Source organism: Protobothrops mucrosquamatus, unplaced genomic scaffold, assembly GCF_001527695.2.
Source record: "Protobothrops mucrosquamatus isolate PMUCROS unplaced genomic scaffold, P.Mucros_1.0 scaffold1120, whole genome shotgun sequence".
Classification (NCBI taxonomy): domain Eukaryota; kingdom Metazoa; phylum Chordata; class Lepidosauria; order Squamata; family Viperidae; genus Protobothrops; species Protobothrops mucrosquamatus.
This window is the reverse complement of record NW_015387338.1, coordinates 120,476-121,901: the sequence shown is the minus strand read 5'-3', so window position 1 is coordinate 121,901 and position 1,426 is coordinate 120,476. Positions and strand designations below refer to the sequence as shown.

The window sequence follows — 1,426 nt, the reverse complement described above, 5'->3', positions numbered from 1 at the left end:
AAGGTCATTTTGTTCCAATTATCTCCAATAATTTTTATACTATAGATCTCCTATGCAATTACTCACGTTTTATTTGCATTTTCATTTCTAGATGGCTTCTCTGTGATTTGAAACAGGTCCTTTGTTACTTTATTTTCCTCTTTAAAATTTGAAGTTACTTCTTGTTTTTCATCATCTCCTGAGCTTTCTGATTCCTCTAATGAGGAATCCTTTTGCTGGAGGGAGAGAAAATTATTTAAGCATTCCACTGACTAAATATAATCAGTGATTTAAAACTATAGTTAAGAATCACCAGAAAGATAGGTAACAGTTTTTTCACTCAAATAATACTGTAATAAATGTGAATAGATTGCTGAAATGCCTTAGTGTGAAATCCTAGCTTTAACAGTTATCTGGAACAACCCATTCAAGAGTAGTCCGCAATTTAAGAATTTTCTTGAACTCACAGTTCTTGATCAAACAGGTGACAGCTGTGGCCTAGAGCAGTGGTCCCCAGTCTTTTGGGCACCAGGGACCGATTCCCGTGAAGAAGGGTTTTGCCACAGAGCAGAAGGGACATGGTTTCATGTGCTCCCTACATCCTGCAGATGGGGCTTTGCTTGTTTGCACAGCCCAATTCCTATCATGCTGCGGACCGGTGCCGGTCCACAGGCCGGGGATTGGGGACCTCTGGCCTAGAGGGCCTTTTCCCAGTTTCATTTGGTGTACCAGTTCTGCTCTTTCTTTGATCAGGAGACCCTTAGGTCAATTGTTCATGCTCTAGTCATCTCGTGACCTGACTACTACAATATACTCTATATGAAGCTGCCCTTGAAAGCAACTCAAAAGTTCCAATAGGTCCAGAATTCAATAGCACAGACAGCAATAGTATTCCCATGTGACACATCTTTTTAAATTGCACTGGTTGCCTCTATGAGTCCAGGTGCGATTACAGGTACTAATCCTACAGATAGGACATATAAAGCCCTACATGGCAAAGGGCCAGGTTATTTGAGGGACCACCTATCTCCTATAGTTTCTGCCTGGTCAGTTGATGCTGATAGACTAGACATGCTCCAGACCTCTTCAGTTAAATAGTGCTGTTTATCAAGCCCTAGGAAGCATGCCTTCTCTGTCACAGCATTTACCCTCTGCATTGAGATCTCCCCTGAAATCCATATGGCTTGTTAGCATTTTATAAGGTCTTGAAAAACTTCTCCCAAGTCTTGAGTTAAGATGGAGAGATTCGGACTTCCGGTGGCAGGCGACTTCGCTGGACGCAGCTGTTTGCTGCTCCCGCCTGTTTCTGCGTAAAAGCCGTTTTGACAGCCTGCATCAGCTGTCAAACGGCTTGATACCTTTCCCCTGGGCATAGGGGGATAGGTGAGCTGCCCGAGGTAGGAGTTGAGTTCCCGAGTCGTCCTTTGTGGACGATGTAGGTGAGAAC

The 1,426-nt window shown here is 43.5% G+C and overlaps 1 protein-coding gene across 1 annotated transcript in view; it reads right to left on the bottom strand.

Annotated features, from left to right (window-relative positions):
* The window catches only part of KDM7A (lysine demethylase 7A), a 60,209-nt gene that overhangs the window by 6,559 nt on the left and 52,224 nt on the right, over positions 1–1,426 (bottom strand). The window contains exon 16 of the mRNA XM_015820318.1: positions 67–215. Coding sequence (XP_015675804.1) covers positions 67–215 — 149 coding nt within the window. The remainder of the gene's footprint in view (positions 1–66; positions 216–1,426) is intronic.